General features: G+C 37.2%; 1 protein-coding gene across 4 annotated transcripts in view; it reads left to right on the plus strand.

Annotated features, from left to right (window-relative positions):
* LOC131233441 (cleavage and polyadenylation specificity factor subunit 1) overlaps nucleotides 1–20,941 on the plus strand; it is a 75,343-nt gene that overhangs the window by 10,540 nt on the left and 43,862 nt on the right. For 2 of the 4 annotated variants that reach the window (XR_009165245.1, XM_058230147.1), the window contains exons 2-11: nucleotides 500–646; nucleotides 1,053–1,206; nucleotides 2,600–2,735; nucleotides 10,338–10,483; nucleotides 12,965–13,060; nucleotides 13,277–13,329; nucleotides 14,077–14,208; nucleotides 14,525–14,576; nucleotides 14,713–14,829; nucleotides 16,049–16,183. Coding sequence is in view for 3 of the 4 variants with exons in the window: in XM_058230147.1 (XP_058086130.1) it covers nucleotides 500–646; nucleotides 1,053–1,206; nucleotides 2,600–2,735; nucleotides 10,338–10,483; nucleotides 12,965–13,060; nucleotides 13,277–13,329; nucleotides 14,077–14,208; nucleotides 14,525–14,576; nucleotides 14,713–14,829; nucleotides 16,049–16,183 (1,168 nt within the window). In the remaining variant the exon portion in view is untranslated. Of the gene's footprint in view, nucleotides 1–499; nucleotides 647–1,052; nucleotides 1,207–1,382; nucleotides 1,496–2,599; nucleotides 2,736–10,337; nucleotides 10,484–12,964; nucleotides 13,061–13,276; nucleotides 13,330–14,076; nucleotides 14,209–14,524; nucleotides 14,577–14,712; nucleotides 14,830–16,048; nucleotides 16,184–20,941 lie in introns of those variants that run through there. The other 2 variants (XM_058230148.1, XM_058230149.1) reach the window with 2 other exon arrangements.

Here is a 20,941-nt window from a genome sequence, read left to right on the forward strand (position 1 = left end):
AAAAATAGAGAAACTTACATAAAAGCATATTAGTACTTTTGCATTCTTGTTATTCCTTTACGCAATTTTGAATTCGACATCAAGTATTTATTTTCTGTGCTTTTGAGTTTCCTTTAGCATGTCCCCCATCTGCTTCACTTGGCTCATTGGTTAAACCCATGTTGCATATTGAGCTTCAATGCAGACCTGGCATCTAGTACGACTTGGAAGCTGCACATTATGTTAGGCATAACAATTAGCAGTCACCTTAAGCTTGCAAAACGATGATGAAACTAAATTGGGTACCACTTGAATGATATTTTTAACCTAGCTTCTTGTAAATTAATTTATGATTCATTAAAATACATGGACATGATAAAGTCATGCTTGCCTGTATTTGTTTCCATGTTTGTGCGCGTCTGTTTCTGTGTGTGTGTGTGTGTGTGTGTGTGTGTGGCTGGTTTAAGGCTATGATGATGATAGTCATGATGATTTTTCTTACTATTTTTGTGGTTTCAAGGTTGCATGGTAATGTTGAAACAATGGCAATATTATCGCTTGGAGGTGACAATGGTTGTAAAAGAAGAGATTCAGTAGTCTTAGCCTTTCAAGATGCAAAAATTTCAGTGCTAGAATATGATGATTCAATCCATGGACTTCGTACAAGGTGAGGCAAAAATGTTACTGTATATTGAAGAGATCTGTATTTAAGAAAAATAAAACTATTTTAATGGATTACAAGAGGCACTCATTACTTATTAGATAAATTATTGGAGAATTTTGATATGCAGCATCAAAAGTTTCTGAAATTAGCATATTTTTAATTAAAACAGAATTGATCTATTTTACGCAAGATCTGAGTTTTATTTTATTGATTTAAAACTATTATAACGATTGCATCACAAAAGAATTGCTGCACTTGATTTACTGATGAATTTTCTGCCCTGATGGAAAAGTCCAAGATGCTAATGTTACTAGTTGGAATACTTACAATCTAGATCCTTCGATCTGGCAGTTTTATCATATGGACTTGCAATTCCAGGATTTAATGTGCTTTATCACCCTTTGTGCAGTTCTATGCATTGTTTTGAGGGGCCAGAGTGGCATTATTTGAAAAGAGGCAGAGAATCTTTTGCTAGGGGTCCCTTAGTAAAGGTTGATCCTCAGGGCCGTTGTGGTGGGGTCCTTGTGTATGGTTTGCAAATGATAATACTCAAGGCTGCTCAGGTGCTTTTCCCCTAGACACCATTTTTATGCTGACATGTTAATTTTTGGTTTCTATTCAATTCTAAGTGCTTAGTGATGGCTCTAATCTATGCACACATCGTCTTCTCCAGTTGATCTGAGTGGATTCATAATGTTATTCTCTGGACAAAGTGCGTGTCGATAGCTCCTCTGCTTCTTTTCTCTGTATCTAACGAAGCTTTTGTTGATCAATTGCCCTTCTTGTTCGAATATCCCATGTCAACTGGGACAAACCATGTGTAGCTGATCCTTTGCGCAACTAGGGAGTGGGGTGGGTAACCTGCTGGGTCAGGGACCATGCATGTCTAGCCATGCCATATGTTTGCTTTTTGTTTCTTTATTTTATTAATAGTTATTTTTTTTATCACTTCTTTTTGTAATGAAACTAAACATTTCCCAACAGGGTTTCATATTAACCTAAAACTAATTATTGAAAGAAGATAAAAGAAAGTTTGCTTCAAAAGTAACGTTTCTATGAATAAGACTGGTGAATGAGAATCTAGTAAATATATTATTTTCCTGAGAGTTTTGAAGTCGGATCCTCTATGAAAACACCAATAAACATACTTACATCTGAGGTGCTTTAGAAAGTTAAATTTTAAGAAGTAATGCCTTTTATCTTCACCTCTTCATGGTTTCCAAATTGCGTTGGTGATTTATTGTGGCATTTATATCTAAATTTATATATGGAAGTATGTCAAATCTAGTTCGTGGTCTTGGTCATGATTTTAACTGAGGGCTTTTGCATGTACTAATTTAAACACAGCTTGATTCCATCTTAAAATATTAATGTTCAATCAATTTGAAAGGTGAAAAATCACATATTGATTAAGAAGGCAAAATGATAATTATAGTGTCATGGCGAGATATTCAGCAACACGTTAAACACCTCGGCTAGTTTATCTACACCATATATGTCTTGGTGAGAAAGCATATGACTTGATGTGAAACAAATGTTTTTTCATTATGGACAACGTTGAGGCCTGAGTTGACAATTCTCATGGCTGGAAGGCTGGCGTAACACATATGGACCTCAGAATAAATCACAGTTCTAGTTACTGTATAGCTGCTGAATAAGAATGCTCTCAACTCTTCTGCTCATTGTCACTATTCTAGAATATTCTAGTGTTGCCCCGTTTCTGCTCAGTTTTCATTTCAATTGGTCGGAAGCAATGAAGATGGTTGTTTACTTATTTCTCAATGCTCCAATATTGCATTTGCAAAGGTCAGGATTGATATGATCAGCTTGGATTTAATATTCGATGAACTGATCTCTGGTTTCCAAGAAAAAAGATGCTTAATGTTGTCTTCATACTAAATTTACGAAGGTCTTTACTCTCTTTGCTCATGTTTTTGACTCTCTGTTTCTTGTTAGGCTGGCTATGGCTTAGTTGGAGATGATGAGGCTACTGCTTCTGGTGGTACAGTCTCCGTTCGTATTGAATCATCCTATGTGATCGGCCTACGAGACTTGGACATGAAGCACGTAAAAGATTTCACATTTGTACATGGTGAGAACTGAGCACTTGCCTCTTGTTTTTCTTGTGGTTAAAACAAATCACTATGTAACTTCTCAAAAGGAAAAAAATCATTCTGTACATTTTTCGGCTTTCAGATTAGCGTCAATGTTCATGAATATACCAGAGCATTTACAGCTTATGACACTAAGTAGCTGCAAAACAGATGCCTTAGTTTGAATAATTGAAATGTGGGATGTTCTTATGCCTGCAACTAGAGCTGTACATGGGTCGAGTTAGCACGGTCAGCTCGCTTGACTCGACTCGGAAAAGCTCGACTCACCTCGGCTAGAAATTGGATTCGGACTGAGTCGAGCTGGTTTTTGGAGCTTGAAAAAATTTTGAGCCGAGTTCGAGCTTGCCCGAGCTCAACTCGACTCGGATCGAACCTCAACTCGAATCGATTCGGATTGAATCGGCTCGGTGACTCGGTTATTTTGATATTGATGCTACTCACCGAGTGTTTGATGAAATGACTCAACAGATTGTTGTTTTGGGTTTGTACATTCTCCGCGGGATCGGCTGGTGGCAAGGAAGGAATGGACACGAAACGAATCACTACAAAAAAATAAACTTTACATTATAAGACTGCCCTCATATCTTGATTTTGATGCTGCTCGCCGAGTGTTTGATGAAATACCTATAAAGTGCTGTTACTGTTTTGCATTATGTGAGAAATTGAAGATGCATTCTATGTGTTTGAGAAAATGACACACATGCTCGAACTTGGCTCGAACTGGCCCGGGCTGCTGATTGAACCAAGCTGAGCTGGCCAGTTAGGCTTGAGGACCAAGCCGAGCCAAGTTTGAGCTGGGGTTAGCTACTGGCCGAGCTGAGCCGAGTTCGAGCTGGGGTTAGCTACTGGCCGAGCTGTGCCAAGCATGACTTGGTTCGACTCGTATACATCTCTACTTGCAACTGTACTAGTTGAATTTGTGGTTCCCATCCATGCAAACAGAACTTTTTAGATGCATATATATGGAAAATTTACTGCACTAACTCGTTTCTTGGATCTAATCTGATCACTGAGCATGTAAAATGCCTTTCTATGACTATCCTCTATTCTTTTGCAGGCGGATAACTATATCCTTGTTTGATATGGGTAGATTACTATATCATTAAGTTTTTCACCTGGTTTTCATCAATAATTTGTCTTCTAGTTTTTGTTGGATGGATCTCTAATTTTTATGTGACTACAAGTAGTATGTGGAAGCTTATCACAAATGCGCAATTGGTCTTTTCTTAATTTGTGCTCTAATGCTTAATTACAATTACAAATAGTGTAATTATCTACCATGTGCTCTGTAGAAATTCAGACATTAATCTGTTAATGTTGATGAATGTGGGTCGTACGATCATCTGTTGACCCACCTAGATGATTGAAATAAGGGTTTTGAAATTGAACGACTGATGTAACTTTTTTTTTCTTTTTTAATCTTTATCATGTAGCCCCTTAGTCATATTTGGTGCACGTAGGGTGGTTACATGGTAATAGGGGTTTTGTCATGTAAGGGCATATCTTTTGGTCAAATTCTAATGAGAGCCTATCCTTCTAATATTTCCAAATAAGGGCCTAATGTTTGCATGGTTAGTAAAAAGCTCTCACTTTTAAGTCCTTATATGATATGGGATTGTATTTATTTAATTTCCAAAATGCCCTTATGCATGTTAAATTGATGCAGGACGCGTGATCTAGACTAAATATAATGCAAATAAATTATAAATGGATTAAAGAACAATTCAAGCATAAAATATACTAACCTACCACAAATCTAAGAAATCAAATAATAAAATTCAGATTTCAATTTAAATCACAATCCCACAATAAACTAAACCATATAAAACATGAATTTCAAAGGATCAATGGAAGGTAGGACTTCCACTTTAGCATAGGCTTAGGCCTAATTCAAATGGGCAGATGGTCTCTTTAGGGTTAAGGATATGATAATCTAGGATGAGGGTTTGAGTAAGGTTAGGGGTTTGAAAGGAATTACGGTTTTGGAAGGATTTAGGAATTTAGGATTTTATAGGAAATATGGGATTAGGGTTTCCTAGGGAATTGGGGATTAATGCTTAGAAAAATTAAGAAAACTAGGGTTTATAGGTGAATGAGAACTAGGGTTTTAGGTTAAGGAAGAAGAATCGAAGAGAGGGAAGAAAAGAGGGTAGGGGGCTAGCCGTACGGTTGTACAGCCAGTCCATACAGTCGTACAGACTGACTTGTATAGACAGGTAGTCTGTAAGTGTGGGGTTTGATAGAGACGGGATGGGTTGGGTTTTGGTGGAGAGTGGGATAAGAGAAGATGGGGTTCGGTGGAGAGAAGAGTAGAGGGAGTTGAGAAGAAGATGAGAAAGACGAGAGAAATACCTTTTTAAAGAAAAATAAAAAAAAGGAAAGATTAGGCTTCATACCTTGGCATCATACCATCAATCTCCATTCACAAGAGAATCCATTCACATGGCGAGAAAGCTTCAAAGGAAGCAAAGAGTTTTCATTCAAATCATCATAACATCCCCTAGGGCTGGACGTTTAACCCTTTTATAGTCTCAGGAAAGACTTTTTACAAAAAGCGCTCTCAGATAAAATTTTCAACATGAAGACGCTCAATGAAATAAAAGTTGTTCCCAACTCCCTAATCTTAACTAAATATCAAAATAAATCCAACATGAATAATCCACTACATAAAGAAATAAATTTAAACATCCTAAAGCCTACGATCAATGTGATCTAACATCACAATGATCCAATTGTCCAATTGAAGCGCCCTCAAGATTCAACCGTTTGATCGACGTGTCCTCGCAATCCAATGATCCAAACTCCTTAATAAGTAACCCATAACCCATATGCACAAGGTGTGCCAAAACGGTTATGTATCGGCCGATACGGCCGATACGTAACGGTAACGGTGGGAACCGTTATGCGTTTCGGGGTCGTATCGGCCGTTACCCTATTTTGTATCCGTATTGGCCGATATGGTCCCGTTACGGGGTGTAACGGCCGTAACGGGCCATTACGGGCTCGTAACAGTAACTTTTTTTTTTTTCCATTTTAAGTTCTGTTTTTGCTGTTTTTTTGAAACCTCTTGCTTCCAAACTATTTCTCACTCCTTCTACTACTAATTTCGACCAACATTGGCTAGGTATTTGAGATAAAAACACATTATATTACAGATTTTTTTAAATCAAAGCTCGGTGGGCCATTTTAGAAATTCGTCAAAAATAGGTATTTATACTTTTTTTAATATGTTTTGCTGTTTTAATCATGTCATATGATGTGTTAATCATAGTAGAACATGTTGATGTGCATTTTACAGATTTGGGGTGCCTTTTAATAATTTTTTAATATTTTTTTCTATTTACGCATGAATTTTGGCCCCTTTTTTTAAAATTCGAAAAATCAATTTTTAATGGTTGTTTTGCTGTTTTAATCATGTCATTTGATGTGTTAATCATAGTAGAACATGTTAATGTGCATTTTACAGATTTGGGGTGCCATTTTATATTTTTTAAATATTTTTTCTATTTACGCATTTATTTTGGCCCTTTTTTTGAAAATTCGAAAAATCATATTTTAATGATTCTTTTGCTGTTTTAATGATGCCATATGATGTGTTAATCATAGCAGAACATGTTAATATGCATTTTACAGATTTGGGGTGCCATTTTATATATTTTATATATTTTTTTCTATTTACGCATTTATTTTGGCCCTTTTTTTGAAAATTCGAAAAATCATTTTTTAATGATTCTTTTGCTGTTTTAATGATGCTATATGATGTGTTAATCATAGTAGAACATGTTAATGTGCATTTTACAGATTTGGGGGGCCATTTTATATATTTTTTTATTATATTTTTTTCTATTTACGCATTTATTTCGGCCCTTTTTTTGAAAATTCGAAAAATCATTTTTTAATGATTCTTTTGCTGTTTTAATGATGCCATATGATGTGTTAATCATAGTAGAACATATTAATGTGCATTTTACATATTTGGGGTGCCATTTTATATTTTTTTATATTTTTTTCTATTTACGCATTTATTTCGGCCCTTTTTTTGAAAATTCGAAAAATCATTTTTTAATTATTCTTTTGCTGTTTTAATGATGCCATATGATGTGTTAATCATAGTAGAACATGTTAATGTGCATTTTACATATTTGGGGTGCCATTATATATATATATATATTTTATATTTATTTTCTATTTACGCATGAATTTTGGCCCTCAAAAATAATTGCAAACACCTAAATGTAAGATATTTTCATATTACATTCATTCTAATATATCTATCATTGATAGTAGATAGTTAGAAAATTAAATATATGAATTTTGTAGTCAAATTCAGGTTATCTGGTTCATAAATTTATCAGACAGTCCGATACAACTTCTCACCAAAGAGTGGACCGTTACACCACCATAAACATGTTCCAATTTATAAATGAATGCATATTTGGAATGCTTAGAATATTCCGGATTTAATCCATATTTTTTCATATTTTTTTGGCAAAAAAAAAAATTTTGCGCCGTTACGGGCTGTTACGCCCCCGTTTCACCACTACGCCCCCGTATCCGTATCGGTTTTGGAGGTCACCGTTACGCCAACCGATACCGATACGGGGCACCTTGCGTATGCAACTTCCTAGTGTAGGGTCCTTGAAGATGCATGATCATGCATGTGGGGTCATCAATGTGGCCCACTTGGGCCCATGTAATGCTCACCAAGCCAAAGTGAAACTAGAGCTGATCTCCTCTTCTGGTATACCCCGTAAGGCGCTCGAATGTCCTCATCATAAATCTATTTTAATGCTTTTACTCAACCACATAGCTAACTCTAATGTCATGCATTGAGTACTTAACCAGAGCATTGTTAATCATTTGAGTATAACAGGTGATGATATATCTTAGTGGGACTTGGCTTTACCCAATGTCGAGTTTGCCTACAACTTTACAACAAGTCGAATTTGTCCAATGGCCTCAATAAACCGCACCATGGGGAAATCCTCATTTTATATTGTGAACGGGAGAAGTTCACAGCATATACTAAGTATCATTACCAGTATAAGATTGGGTAAGAAGCTATGTTGACGTGTTCGGGGAACGCATTTAAGGCTTGCAAGCTTGGGTAAATAAGAAGATAGAATAAAGCAATGGCAAGTAGTGAGAAGTTGCGGACAAACACCGCAAGGTTTATAACAAAGGTGACTTGCTTATGGTTTTCAATGTTTTCCATAACGCTATTGCGTCATGCATCGCACCCTTGGGATACAGATACATATCGGTTATCGCATGGGATATATTGGTCGTATTGCGTAATGTATCGCTGTTGTTGGGAAACATTGGGAAATTGGTCGATTTTTTCAATGAAACTTTAAGGATTATTAAAAAAGACATCAATACTCATTTAGAAACCAAAATATTATAAAAAACAAGTGCACATAATAGGTTTCCTTTGTATGGGGTCCTAATCTATGTGATGTCTGACTAAACTAATGCAAGTATATTCAAAGTCTATTCATATAATTTATAAATGTAAGAAGCCATGTATGTAAACACAAGTAATACATTCAAAAGCAAAAGAAGAATCACTAGATCAGGTTACATACATGTTTGATTTTGTGTTTGGACACATTGCAGCTAATTTGCGAGAGAATTGGAAAATTTTGATTTTGATTTTTTCCAAATTTTCGCAACTAGGCCCATATCCCCCAAATCTCAAAATCAAAGCTCCAAATTCATGATTTTTTTATGCAAAACATGAAGAATCATGGATTTGTAATCATTTGACAATGATTTAACATGATTTATAGGAAAAAAAAGAATCGAAAGTCGTAAACGCTTACCAGATCGAACAGGTGGGATATATTGGCACTAACTGTGCGTTTCATATTACACAAGTGGGATATGAGATATATTGCGGGATATATCGGCTGATATCTTCGATATTGAAAACATTGATGTCCATTGGCTACCCATAACAAGTTCAAGTCTAAGAAGATTGTGCCATAATGATTCAAGAGGAAGTTGGATAAAAATACCTTTTAGATTGAGTTGCAAGACAAGTTATCAATCTCATGGACTTTCAAGGTGGTTGATTTATTTTGAGTACTATGGTGAGGTGTTTGGCGTGCGGGAGGAAGTTGTTGCTGATATGGGCAAGTAGCTCTCCAAGAAGAAGTGGAACACATGTTGTGTATGGAGACCACCAGAAGGGCATGATATAGACAATACTTGGTGAAATGGGAGAACAACCCCCATTTTGGACACCAGACTAGGCAGATACAGACAATATTGAGTGAATGGAAGGGCAAGGCCATTTTGAATGCACGTGAATTATGAGGATGAATTAGCATAGCTGGTCGCAGAACTATGAAGTGCCACCACTTGCTGTATTGAGTTCATTCCTACCTAGGGGAATGATTTAGGCCCAAGGCCTACCATAGGGAACACCATCTGCTGGACATTTAGACTATTTGCTGCTGATTTTTAGGCCGATTCTCTGAAGATGTTGATTTTTTTTTTCTTTAAAAAAAATATATATCTGCAAGCTACTTTATCACAGTTTTTCTAAATCTTTGTTGATCAAGGAATGGGCTTCAGCTCTCAGTTCTGTTGACAGTTCGCTAATATCTCATCTGTGGGACTGGTGCGGCTGCTGTCTTTTTCGGTTCTCCTCTTGGGCTCCTGCTTGAGTTGTATAGTTTTTGGGTCTCAGTGGGAGGTTCTTGTTTGTGTTGTATGGTCGTTTTCTTAGGTCTTTCCTTGTTGCTTGCTTGTTTTCGTCTTGTTTGTCTTAGGTTTTGTTTGTTTTGTTGTGTGGCCCTGTTCATGTTTTTTCCGTTTGGCTTTTGTTCTGTTTTCTGGGTTGCTTTTGCTCCCTTGATAAAATTTCAATCTTCCAAAAAAAAACAAACAAACACGGTTGTACTTTTGGATAGATGAAATTGATTTAGATTCAATCTAAGGTTTGAAAAGATCTTGGTTTAAGATTATGTAGGGATTATAGGGGTTGTCCTTAGGCTTTATAAAAAGGATTGTTCTAGGATGTAGAAAGGTTTTCCGAGTGTTTGACAACTTATTGGTGTACTTGTAAGTTGTAACTAGCACATACATTTCAATTTCAATAAGTTGTTTATCCCTCCCTATTCCAATGTTCTTGTTTGGTGTGTTTAGTTTGAGCAATTCAGCTGTTGTGTCTTGAATGGAGTACTTGCAATAAATTTATCTTCTGATCATTCACATTTTTTTCAAATGCCATTATTTTTCTGGTTTGGATTCATAGACTTTCTAGTTGCTTGATCTGATTGATTTGAAGTCCAAAGCAAGGGTGTTTTTCTCTCCAAGTATGCTCATGCATGGACCTTGGTTCTTTTCTTATTTTCTATTTTCTTTTAAGGATCTCTAGGCTGATGCAATGCTAGGTAACATTCTGTAATTTCTGTAGTTGCTTTTGTGGCTGTTACAAATATGATGAGTAGTTTTATTGTGTCAGTTATTTTTCTCGATGCATTCATTTGTTTTGATCTTGAGTGGTACACCTTCAATTGTCCTTCTTATGAAGTTGATTGTTGTTTAATTCATTATAAACTATTCTGCAGGTTATATTGAGCCTGTGATGGTAATCCTTCATGAAAGGGAGCTTACTTGGGCGGGTCGTATCTCGTGGAAGCATCACACGTGCATGATCTCCGCACTTAGCATTAGCACGACCTTAAAGCAACACCCTCTCATATGGTCTGCTGCTGTAAGGCCCTAACATGGGTATTTGTATCTTTTTAAATTTGTTCTTTAAGATTATGATCCAATTTACATGGCCCAATTGATTTGATTACTTACCGCATGATAATTGATCATGTTCAATAGTTGCTATTCAGAAGGTGGACGTGGATGGGAATGGATGCTTAAATCGTTATCCCCCCCATCACCATCATCTAAGCCTTTTTCCAACTACTTGGGGTTGGCTACCTGAATCCTGTTTTTGCCATTCCACTCCAGTGTTTTAAATAGCTAATAGCATGTAGTGTAGTGTTCACCCCTTTGAAGCGTGAGGCGTATTCTAGATCTTTAATTAAGGTTGCACTTTGTCGCACCAAATATGTAAAATTTCGTGATATTTTGCACCAAATTACTGATAGATAAATAAGTTTCATGATATTTGGCATAACCAAACACAACCTAAAAAATATGGCGAAGATTAAATATAAAGATGAAGAAAGGGCAAAGGAACTAATTTAATACTGTTACTCTTATTATTTTACCAAAATCATTGAAAAGATTAACTAATATTTATTAAACATAGAAAAATGTTAGAAATAATTGAAAACATTAATTGATTTTAGTATTTTCTTGAAAATAACTCATAATGTACGCTAAGTAGCATGTAGCATATGCAAATTAGTGTATAGCGTAGGCTACATGTGAATTAAGCTATTTTCATGAGTTACATGGCGTTAAGGCTAAGCTACACTATGTAGCGTAAGCTACATGCTACATAGCGTAAGCTATTTAAAACACCGTTCCACTCTATCGAGGGCCATATCCTCAGTTAAACCATAGGTCATCTAGTCTTTTCTTACTACCTCCCCCCACGTCCTTTTGGGCCTTTACCTTGCCCTTTTATAGCCTTCAATTTGAATATCTCTCTCTCTCTCTCTCTCTCTCTCTCTCTACTATGTGTATGTGTGAAATAAAATGGAAAACATTACAATTTGTGATTCTATTCTACAATCCTATTTCAATGTTCAGAACACTGAGTATTAGAATTTTGTAATGTTTCTGTGATACCAAGTAAATTTTGTAACATGCACCTTTCTACAATATTTGGGGAGATGTGATAGAGAAGGAAGCACAACCAAAAAATACAAAAGGAATCGGAGGTTTCAATTTTGGGAGAAGAAAATATAAAATTTAAATGACTTCATATTTAACTATGCGTCTATTTTGCTATTATTTGATTCTTAAATATACAATGTGTATTTTAGCATCTCCCAAAGTATCATTGAAAAATTCCACCATTTCCCCAGGTTTTTTTGATGTTTCCCTGAGTGAGCTTTACATGCTTTTAGGCTCCCTTTAAAGGAAAACTTATTATGTATGTGTCTTTTTTGCAATTATTTGATTCCTAAATATACAAATGTGTATTTTAGCATCTCCCGAAGTTTCATTGAGAAATTCCAATATTTTCCCCTTGTTTCTGCAATGTTTCTCTCAGCCAGTGATACATTTCCGGGTATTGGCGATAATACCAGTGATATCAATACATGTTTCCATATCCCCAGCCAAAGATACATGTAACGATTCCAATACTACGAACACTGGCATAACCAAATGCTTTGTATCCTTATGTTAAAAACAGATCCTAGAAAGAAATTTCTCTCCCAAAAAAGAACGAAAAGAAAGAGCCATATGCCAATGCATGCCCACTCTTCTTGTCATTAACTCCACTTTCTATTTTGTGCGAGTCCTGAGCCAGGTGTGGCCTCATCCAAAGCTTAGCTAAATGTGTGTTGATCTTGAAATGTGCTACCCTATATATTGATGGTGCTGGGAAATCACTTCTACTCTTGAAATGTTTGCCTCAACCTAAGTTGTTTACAATCACTCAGCATGCTGATTTTATCTGATGCATCGTAAGATCCAGAGGCTCTTTTTCTTTAGCAGACTAAAACTTAATGTGCAAGTTATAAGCCTAAGCGAACTGCTTGAATTTTTTTTCTAGCAACCTGGCCTCATTAACGTCATATGTAGACTATCAATCAAACAAGCCTCTTGATGCAGCCCATGAAACTACTTGATGAATTAGTGAGCCCCACTCGATGATCCGATTGATTTGTGAGCCAATATGGTCCATTCTATTGAACTGTTTCACATGTTTAGTAGTTTTTTAATGGAAAGAATTTATTTATCAACAGTCATAGATACCCTTGTTTTGTCACTTATTCCCTGGTCCATTTTTTGGTTGCTAAATGACATCAGAATGACTTGAATTTGTCCTGTTTGAATGCCTGTTGAGTTGGCTTTCAAACAAGCCCAAAATCATGTGAATCTAATATCAATTGAGTAAGTTACAACTGATTTAAGGGCTGCATGGTTGTGTTGTAATTTAGGTATATTTTAGTCAATATTAGAACCTTTTTTTTATTTCTTAATTGCATTATTATTATTTTTTTAAATGCAAACCCTTACTGGTTTTTGTATTTTTTGGACTTCTCATTTTTGTTGCCAGAATTTCCCACATGATGCCTACAAGCTTCTTGCTGTGCCTTCTCCAATTGGTGGTATTCTTATAATCTGTGCAAATACTATTCACTATCATAGTCAGGTAAGTCGTTCTGCTTTTACCCATGTTTGTAGTGCAACCACTGTGGTAGGTTAGCATAATTGACACTGTTTATCAACATTTTCTTTCCAGTTTTTACTTGTTTAGGACTTACCTTCTCAGTTTATTTGGTTATTTTATGTTTGAGGTTCAAGTGCTTGTATACATGTGTGATGTCTCACTGACCTTAGGATATCTTTCTTCCTCTTGCTTTGGCAGTCAGTATCTTGTGCTCTTGGCCTGAACAATTTTTCTGTTCCCAGCGAAAGCAGGTTCTTCCCTTGACACTTTTTATTTTCTTCCTCATTTTTATATGTTCTAATATTTCTTTATTAAAATATATTGACATAGTGTATGTTTGAAGATAGTAATCTTACACATCAACACTAGTGCTTCCTTGCTTCCAATTTTCTGGACTTCTCTTTTTCCTTCATCTCCTGCTATGTTCTACTTATAGTTCAATGTTTAGGGCTTTTGTGCTTTCAATCACTAGGCAAAGTTGTTTTTAGTGTTCACAATATATTTGTTGTTTTCAAGGAGCTTGGTCAAACATAACATGTAATGATTAAATCTGTTGAATATGGCTGTCCATCAGACTGTTCCATGGCAATTATGGTACTATACATACATGTTGACTTCGTTGTTATAACTTATAAATGTGTACTTTATTAAGAATTTGTTGATTTCGAAAGCATGCCATTCCTGTTAGCAATTTGAAGTTCTTTTCATACTTCTCGTTGCATTTGGACAAATAGCTCTACTATTTGTAGTGTGGTATGGGTTCTTTATAGATTGTGGAAAGTTGAAACTGTGAGTCTTTGCCATGGCCAAGAGCCCATTAAAAGTGGAAGGTTGATGTCTGGTTGTAAGCCAATTGTAAAATTTTGCTATAGAAAAGCCAACCCAATTTTCTGGGAGAAGGGCTAAGATGATGATGTTGCAATTTTGAAATTGTGTTGTTATTCAAGGACCAATTGGCAAGTTTTAACTTGGTTGATGCCTTTTCCTATTTGTTTCAGTCAGGAGATGCCAAGATCAAATTTCAGTGTAGAGCTTGATGCAGCCAATGCGACATGGTTATCGCATGATGTTGCCATGTTCTCAACCAAAACAGGAGAACTACTCTTGCTCACTTTGGTCTATGATGGGAGGTAAGTAATATCACATATGTTATCTGAGTTATTTGAACAACATATTCGGAATGTGGACGATGGCTCTTGGAATAAAAGACAAATGCGTGTGAGGTTATTGAGAAGGCCTCAATTTAGCAGGTTGGGGGGTTTAATTCCTGCCTGGTCTTTGTGGGCTTCTCTCAACGATCTCATCTTCACTCACCAGCCAAACCTCCAAGTCCATTTTTCATATTTCAGATCATTATCTATGCTTTTGCCGTTCATTTTTGTATTGCCTATGCAAAGACAATTTGTAATAATTGTTCTAGTGGTAATATGCATTTTCATTCAACAGGGTTGTCCAGAGACTTGAGCTTTCAAAGTCTAAAGCTTCAGTTTTGACATCGGTTAGCTGCAGTGCCTAAACCCAAACCCACTAGCCATTTCAATTGTTAATCTAGAGTTCCATTTCCAATGTAATGTCTGTTGTCAGTCTTTTAGCCAGCTAAAGTGCTAACTATTGATGCTTTCTTTTCTGATAAGGGCATCACAACCATTGGCAATTCATTCTTTTTCTTGGGTAGTCGTTTGGGAGATGGTCTTCTTGTGCAATATAGTTGTGGAACTACAACAACGCCTTCTGGTCATGGAAAGGATGAGGTGCATACTGGATATGGTGTCTGTTACTTCATTTTGAAATGTTGGCTGTCACAAGACTCACAACTACTATAGATGACTGTTTCTTTTGCTTTGCAATTTTTTTGAATTGGAGTTTTGAGACCTCTTATGTTGCAACCAAATGCATTCATTGCATTATTTTGCAACTTAGAAACGATGTTCAACAACTTGGAACCAACTCAGAAATGACTCAGGCCCTCTTGAATTGACTTGACAAATTGTACACATATGACATATGAATAAATACTGAAAATTTAAGTATGGTACAGAAAAAAATTAGAGAAAAAGATCAGGCCCATGATACTTGAAGTATCAAGTTTGGAACAAAAGCATACAGCTCATCTGCTGTAATCACTGCCATTGCTTTTAAAAAAAAAAAAAAAAAAAACCCAATATGACATGTCAGCAACGTGTTAAACTTATTTTTTAATTTCACATTTTGTACTGTTTATTTACAATGAGTTTGATTATGCATTGGCTGCAAATGAAGTGAATATCACAGGAAATAATTTAACTAACAGAATAGAATCTATTAGTTGATCACTAATATGGAAGATTGTCAAATCAAAATTTTCTGATAACCTTAGCAAGAAAATAGAGCTTTAAGAAGTAGAGAATAATGTACTTTAATACCTTTGAGCAATAGTTCATATCTTTCTAGATGATTAATTTGAAGAGTATGTTGACGTTATCTTTTCTTTAATGGTCCACTAAAGTTTGATATCATTTTTGGTATCATGGTGCTTTTGGCAGTTATAAGATAGTATGTTTTTGTTCTCGATGGGATGGTATTGGGGTCTGTGTGGGTTGTCCTGTTATTCTATGTAAAGTTCTAGATGAGATTTTTATTGGGGTCGGATTTAGCTCTGGATGCCAACTGCAAGACGTTTTATTTACTTCATTGTATGTGCTCCATGGACCATCATGATTTTAAGTGTAACATTTTCGTAAGTATTTGCACATGTCATGTAGATAGTAAATGAGTGCAATCATGGAAATTTGGGTGAGGATATTCCTTTCCTTTTCTGCTTTGCAGATTTAAGCTTAAAGCTCTATCTTGCTGGATATTATGTTGCTGGTTCTATTTTATATTAATGCTGTTTATTTATTTATTTTTCTCTTCTTTGTTGTAGAGTATTCTTCAGTAAATTTGATGCTTGATGATAGTTTTTTTTTTTTTTTTGGTGAATTTTGTTGATAGGTTGCAGAGATTGAAGGTGATGCCCCTTTGGCAAAGCGGTTACGGAGGGCATCCTCTGATGGTCTGCAAGATGTTGTCAGTGGTGAGGAGCTATCATTGTACACTTCAGCTCCAAATAACTCAGACTCAGCACAGGTCAGGCACAGTAACTGTCATTGAGTTCCATCTTTATTGGCTGTGGAGGTTTCTTCCATTGTTTAGTATAATTGATTCTCCAAGACTCTGCTAGTGCTTAAGAAATGTTTGGAAGTTTCGAGACACTGTTAAGTCTCCAAACTTAATCATTAATGCTGTGTGGGGTACTCTGCATGTTTTAGTTTCTGCCAGTACGGTTTCTTATAGATTCTGTGTTATGGTGCGGAAGAATCGGTCCAACATCTTTTTCTTCACTTTTCTTTTGATTGACGCATCTGATCATTGATTTTCTTGAGATTCGACATCACCTAGATGATTCCAGTACTGCAGGTGATCTATTCATAGGGTAGTGGATGGAGGCATGGGATCCAGTTGGACAACTGTGGAAATCAATCATCAAAGCTGCAATTTTATGCATTTGGCTGGAAAGGAACAGTAGAATTTTCAAAGAGAGATCAAGGACTAAGAATGCCATGTTGAAAAAAATTATTTGATAGGACAGTTGAATGGTGTGAGCTTAAAAAGAAAATGAGAGAGATCCCATCCCATTTACTGAGATCCAATTTGGCAGAATAGGTTAGCTGCAGTTGCAATCTGGAATCCATTTGAGAACAATGGTGTTGTCCTCCAGATTGGAGCTTCAAACTCAACTTTGAGGGCAAGTTGATGAGGAACCCAGGCCCAGCTGTGGTTGGTGGATTGATAAGTGATATCAGGGGTGAAAATCTGGTGCAATACTCAGCCCATATAGGAAGTAGAACATCAAGTTTTACCAAGCCACTGTCCTTCTCCAAGGGGTCAGACTGACTGTATCTCGCAAATTTAGTCCAAACTTCATTGCAGGAGATTTGAGCAATGCAATCAGCTGGATCAAAACTGGATTTTGTTGTTGGGGTGTTGCAAATCTTATCAAGGAAGCCAGGGACTTCTGCATGTGCACTAAGCAGCCAATGCGTAGGCAGATCAGTTAGCTATGGAGGGGACATCCAGGGATCAGATTCAGACTGTCTTGGTGGCAGTGCTCTCTGTCCATTTTTCTTTTTTTCTTTTGGTCAAGTGATCAAGGTTTTCTTGACTTTTTAAATAGTGAATAGCATGTAGTGTAGTGTTCACCCCTTTGAAGCGTGAAGCTTAAGCTAAGTAGCATGTAGTGTAAGCCACACGCTACTTCTAGATTTTTAATTAAGGTTGTCTTGGTTGTGCCAAATATCATGAAATCCCCGTGTCCTTGGCTAATGGATCTTTGTCAAAGGTTCTTGGTAAGGGAGTCACTTCACCCAACACTCACATTACTTTACCCTCTGTTTTATATGTGCCCGAGTTTCCTCTCAGACTACTATATGTGAGTAAACTTACCAAAACATTGAACAGCTCCGTCACATTTTATCATTCCCATTGTTTGTTTTAGGATCTAAAGATAGGAGATATTGGTGGAGAGTGTGAACTGTGTGGATTGTACTATTTAGAACCTCGGGTCATTGCAACTGCCCTTAGTGTTCGTGCTACTCCATTGCAATGGCATGCTCGGTTTGGTCACCACTCTCTGGACTCGTTAAAAATCCTTGTTCCCTCTTTATCATCTCTTTCCACTCTCGAATGCGAGGCATGTCAGATGGCCAAACACACTGGAACCACTTTTTTGCCACGTCTTAATTAGAGAAGTCAATCACCATTTGATTTGGTTCATACTGATGTGCGGGGCCCAATTTGAATTCCTAGTTTTCATCACTTCCAATATTTTGTCACGTTTATTGATGATTATTCAAGAATGACATGGGTATTCATGATGAAAGATCGGTCCAAGGTATTGGAAATATTTAAAAATTTTCATGCTGAAATACGTACACAGTTTAACGAAGAAATCATTTGGTTTGACAATGCATGTGAGTACCTCTTGACCACCTTCCAAGGGCTCTTAATTCCTGCCGGCATTGTCCATCAGGCATCTGGTGCCTACACTACACAACAAAATGTCATTGTCGAAAGAAAAAATAGACACTTAGGGCCTGTTTGGATTCACGTATAAGGGTGTATTGTATTGTATTAAAGGGCTTGAAATACATTATACAGTGTTTGGTTTGGAGTTGAGATCATTGGAATACCATGCGCGCGAATACATCTATTCACCAAAAAATTCAAACGACGGTAGTGTATTGTCAGATGCCTCTGCTTGCTTGAGTACAGCCTATTCATGACACTGTATTCGCGTGCAATAGTGGTAGAGTCAGTTGCAGAGGATCTTCTACCTGAGGAGGACGAGATATTTTTACTCCAGCTGCGCAGTAGATCATCTCCAACCGAAACAGGGAAGGAACCTGATCTTGTCCGGATTACACGACCACTTTCTCCCGGTTTCACACGGAGGTGTGGAAGGAAACTCTCTGTAGTGTCGTGAAGATCGCACCCCAATCATAGATTTAGTGGGCCTGGGACATCGGACAGGCAATCCGACCCATCTGTAGGTGTTCGCAAGAAGGAAGAATGAGGTGGGACGGATCCACCATGAGAGCACCTTATGGCTTTTCAACGAGGAACCCAATAGGATCATCCGATCAGGGCCCCAAAGCTAACATGTCAATGTTTCAGTAGGCGGATAATGGCCCAGATGATTCAGATGTAGGGATGCAGATTAATGAAAACCGAAACTGAAGGATGACATGTTCCAAGTCCCCCGGTTCCGATCCGGTTACACAACCTCTTTGTAGACTGAGTTATGCAGGAAAACCTATTATAAATATCTGTTATCTGTTCCACTACAAACAAAACAAAGGAAGTGAGAGGAGGATAAGTGCGAAGACGAGGAAGACCGGTCCGAGTTTAAACAGCCATCGTCGTACAACTACTATTCAATATTATATGTATATACAATACGGGCCCTAATATGTCGTATCCAAACATTGATCGGAGCAAGAATCTGTGTACTTGCCCGAACAATACCTCCTATCCAAACATTGAGTTCGTACATGTTGATTTGGATGTATTCTGAACTTGATCGAACGTATACATGAACAGTAGCAGAATACAATACAATACACCCTTATACTCGAATCCAAACAGGCCCTTATTGGAAGTAGGGCAGTCTCTTCTTACTCATATGCATGTTCCCAAATGCTTCTGGAGTTTTGCCATACTTACCGCATATCATCTCATTAACCGAATGCCCTCTGTCCTTAATGGCAAAACTCGCTTTTCTGTGCTATTTCCCAGAGCTCCTCCATTTCTTTACTAGCACGGGTGTTTGGTTGCACCACGTTTGTTCATGTTCTTCATCTCGATTCTGATAAACTTGATGCCCGTGCCCTTAAATGTGCTCTTTTTTTTGGGATACTCTCTCTCTAAAAAAGGATAACCCCTCCTACAATTAGATACTAGTAAGTGCATATGTGACTTTCTTTGAGGAAACACCATTCTTTTTACCACCTCCAAGTGAGGGAGGATCTATACTCTAGAAGAGATCCCTCACCCATTCGTCCTTCTGTTTCTCCACCACAGACCATCCCACCTCCTTTGGATGATCAGGCATCACCTGTCAGAATCACTCCTACGGTCCCCAATTTGCACTAATCACCATCTTTCGTACCTCGACTTCCCAATTGCTTTTCACAAAGGTATTCGCTCTTTTATTCTTCACCCAATCTCTAATTTTGTTTCATACCATCGCTTGCTTCCATCCACTCGTACCTTTTCTATATCCCTATCACAGGTGGTTGTTCCGACATTTCATCATGATGCATTGGCTCATCTTGGGTGGCGAAAAACTATGGAAGAAGAAATTGATGCTATGCATCGGATTGGTACTTGGAAACTAGTCCCTTTACCACCTGGTAAACGATCGGTTGGTTGTCGTTGGGTTTTCTCCATCAAATACTTGCTTGATGGCTTGATTGAACATTTAAAAGCATGGTTGGTGGCAAAAGGTTATACTCAAACCCCAGGCTTAGACTATAGAGAAACATTCTCGCCTGTTGCTAAGTTGAATTTTATCCGTGTGTTGATTTCTATAGTAGCAAATAAGTCATGGCCATAATACCAGTTAGATATCAAAAATACTTTTCTGAATGGAGAACTAATTGAAGAGGTATACATGGAGCAACCTCTTGGGTTTGTTGCTTAGGGGGAGAATGGAAAAGTATGTAAACTTCAAAAGGCCATTTATGGTTTAAAACAATCTCCCAGGTCCTGGTTTGGGAAATTCAACAAGGTACTAATCAATTTCTGTTTTCAAAGATGCCGTGTCGATCACTCAGTGTTCGTAAAGCATGTTCACAGAGGGATGGTTGTACTTGTGGTTTATGTGGATGATATCATTATCATGGGAAGTGATCCTTCTGGCATATCAGAAGCCAAAACCCATATCCAGAACACTTCTAGACGAAAGACCCTGGTTCTCTTCGTTACTTTCTCAGAATCGAAGTAACACGATTAGAAGCAGGAATCAATCTCTCTCAACGAAAGTATGTTTTAGATTTGCTGAAAGAGACTAGAATGTTAGGGTGTAAACGTATTGCAACACTAATGGAGCCCAACAACAAATTTGATAATCAAGGAGAGTTGTTCGATGATTCAGAAAAATACTGAAGACTTGTTGGGAAGCTCATTTGTCTCACCGTTACCAGACATAATATATCATTTGTTGTGTGGATGGTAAGCTGATTTATGCATCAGCCATGTGTACAACACTGGGAAGTTGTGTTGCGCATTATTCGTTACCTGAAAAGGGCCTCGGGTTTGGGACTAATCTATCGGTCACATGGACAT

The sequence above is a fragment of the Magnolia sinica genome, chromosome 18 (assembly GCF_029962835.1).
Source record: "Magnolia sinica isolate HGM2019 chromosome 18, MsV1, whole genome shotgun sequence".
NCBI classification, from domain to species: Eukaryota; Viridiplantae; Streptophyta; class Magnoliopsida; order Magnoliales; family Magnoliaceae; genus Magnolia; species Magnolia sinica.